Source organism: Scaptodrosophila lebanonensis, unplaced genomic scaffold (assembly GCF_003285725.1).
Source record: "Scaptodrosophila lebanonensis strain 11010-0011.00,11010-0021.00 unplaced genomic scaffold, SlebRS2 tig00000061-arrow-pilon, whole genome shotgun sequence".
NCBI classification, from domain to species: Eukaryota; Metazoa; Arthropoda; class Insecta; order Diptera; family Drosophilidae; genus Scaptodrosophila; species Scaptodrosophila lebanonensis.
The window spans coordinates 5,168,015-5,170,792 of record NW_022060554.1 but is presented as its reverse complement, the minus strand read 5'-3'; the positions used below and the strand labels follow the sequence as shown (position 1 = coordinate 5,170,792).

Genomic DNA, 2,778 nt, shown 5'->3' with positions numbered 1-2,778 from the left:
ACGAAAGTTCTCTACATGAAAAGTAGCTGCATAAAATAAGCTGTGACTCGAAAATACCAGTATTTTTTGTTTTTTAATGTTTAAGGTATTTAGTTCCTATACTTTGATAATAAATTACGTTCCTTATTAAACTACAAAGTGTGCACTTTCAAATGGTACTAATATTTTCGTTCAGGATATGATAGTTTCATTTTTACCGACCTCTGAAGTCGAGAATATGCACTCCATAAAATAAGCTGTGAGCCACTGTATGTACATACACATAGCGAATAGAACAATTTTACATACATTTCATTGTATTTATTTTGAATATAGTTTTATGCCAAGGGTTAGATTTAGTTATGTTGAGTATGTGCTCCAAATGTGGAGTCCGTCGAAAAAACATTTATAACACAAAATAGCTTTTGAAAAAAAATAACGAAAATAAAAATTCTAAATGCAAAAACAATAATGCCAAATGTACAAAACAACAAATTACTTTTAAAAATGTACAATAATAATAATTAATTTAAATTTCTTGCCCTGTCAGTCCAAAACGAATGTACATACATACATTGATATATATGTACATATTGTAAAGAAGTTTTATTTCCAGCTGGGGTATAACTCAGCTGTCCAGGGTTCATTACAAGAAAATTTATAAATGTGACGGGACCATGCGACAAGAGGGACTCGATGCACACTGTAGGGTGTCAGTCGCCTTGCGGCCGGTAGTTTTGGCGTTATGTCTGCATGCTCATGCGCTGCAAACTAACCTCCAAAACTCCGTTGGTCGAGTGGACTATTTCATCTATCGCGGTTCATACACGCTATACATGAAATAGGCCCACTGTAGCCGCTGGTGCTGGAGAATGCGGGGCGGACTAGGGCTCGTTTTGACGTTATATTGCCGGCTCATACGCAACAATATAACAATCAACACTTGTTCGCTTTTTCAGTCACAACTTACATATATTCGGACTCGAGCCTGGTATATATGTAAGTTGCGCTCATAGCGTGGGCGGATTTCTTAAATATTCTTAAGATTGCCTTTTATTCGGGATTTCGCTGCCATTGGCCCTACATTGCACCACGTTTATTGGCTGATTTCCAAAACTTACGTGGATTTGATCCTATGTCTCGCTGCTAACACACGTCTGGTCGTCTTGATGGTCGCCGAAGAAGAGAGCGAGCTTCCGTTTTCGTTCGCCCTTCTCGCCTTCGTTCGTGTGACCTAATTCTCTTTTTCTAAAATCCCTATACACGCGTGGGCGGTGATGCCAGCTCGTTTATCCTTCCCCTATTCAAAAGATCTTTGCTGCGTAACCCTTTCTGTATGTAGTGTGGTGAAATATAATTGAAACTTACATCTAGTAGCATAGAAACTTCAATGTGAAACCTTAGATCTAATAACAGTAGTGGAATCTTAAGACTAGTAACAAAAGTTGGCACTATTCAGAACCGTGCAAGAAATAATACAAATAGAAAAATCTTAGAGCTAATACAATTTGTGGCGCAGAATTTTACTGCGTTACATCCTCTCCTTTCTTCGGGGGGTCAAATGGATCAAAACCCTCCGAGTCTTCGTCCGTTCCACTTGGAATCGTTGCCCGTCCAGTTCTTTGGAGTAACGGGCCCGGGTGCGCTTGTGCATCCCTGACATGACGTCCTCGACCAGGGCCTGGAGTATTTTCCGGTCCTTCGTGTCGACCTTCCATCCCGTCGGTGCCACAACCCACTCCGCTGGTGCTGCTTCGCTGGTGGTCGCGTTGGTCGGGGCTCGTGAGTACCGCCGACGAAAGAGGGGACGGTTGTCCTCTTCGTCCGATGTTGCCGGCTCCCAGGTAGGCCGTTGGACAGTCTCGGGTGAGGTGTTCCGCCTTGGTTGACGCTGGGAACTGTCGTTGCGGTTGTTCCGCGTGTAGTTTGCCGCTTCTGGTTGTCGGTTGCTGGTCCGGTCATCGGTGGTCGCTTCCAGCTCGACGCGCATGCATCGAGCCTCCTCACGACCCCTGAGTGCTTGCCGTGACTCTCTCGGTACGTTGAACATTGAGCTCATCGTCTCTCCCGGGGGTAGGAAGATATCCACAGTAGTAGTGGTGTTGCGGGTCACTCGGGCACCATAGGGAGTGGTGATGTGCTGGTAGTTTTCGGCAGATGCTACCACTTCCCGGTAATAGACTTGCTCGTCGTCGCTGCTGGACTCGCTGGCCGGACTGGCTGTGTAATGCTCCAGCTCAGTCTGCGGCTCGGCGGGCTTGTATACCCCTCGTCCGCTCCTTGGGTCGCGTCGGGGTTCCGGCTTTGGTGACCTGGAGTAGGAGCCGCCGTCTTGATGGCCCTGGAACCGGGGCGGATATGCGGGGCCTCGAAAGCCGCGGTGAGGTGGTGCGTCCTCGTCGTACACCTCGCGCACATTGTCGGGATAGTGCCGTTCCGGTGGGGTGTCGCTCTCCGAGCTGGGAGGTGGTGGTGACTCTTGCCAGTCCCACTCATCCCGCTGCAGTGTTGTCCTGAATCGTTCGTCGGGCTGGCCGTCGTCGTTCTCCGGCTCGGATGAGGCCACTCGTTGTCGTGAGCGCTGCTGGCTGGGGACGGGTCATCTGGTGACTGGTCGTCGTCGTTCTCTGGCTCCGATGAGGACAGCCACTCGTTGTTGGGAGCGCTGCTGGCTGGGGGCGGGTCATCTGGTGACTGGCCGTCCTGGTCTTGGGGAAGGTATGGGGACGTAGACTTGTCGTCCTCCCAATCCTGCTCCGGCGGCGATTGCCACGCACTGCTTCCAGTATTTCTCTCCAT

The 2,778-nt window shown here is 48.6% G+C and overlaps 1 protein-coding gene across 1 annotated transcript; it reads right to left on the bottom strand.

Annotated features, from left to right (window-relative positions):
• Positions 1-1,510: 1,510 nt before the first annotated feature.
• On the bottom strand, positions 1,511-2,778 carry LOC115624866 (cell surface glycoprotein 1-like). The gene is made up of 2 exons (XM_030519711.1): positions 2,546-2,778; positions 1,511-2,492 (listed from the first exon to the last, which is right to left on the bottom strand). Exons 1-2 carry the CDS (start codon positions 2,776-2,778, stop codon positions 1,511-1,513), a joined length of 1,215 nt encoding a protein of 404 aa, XP_030375571.1.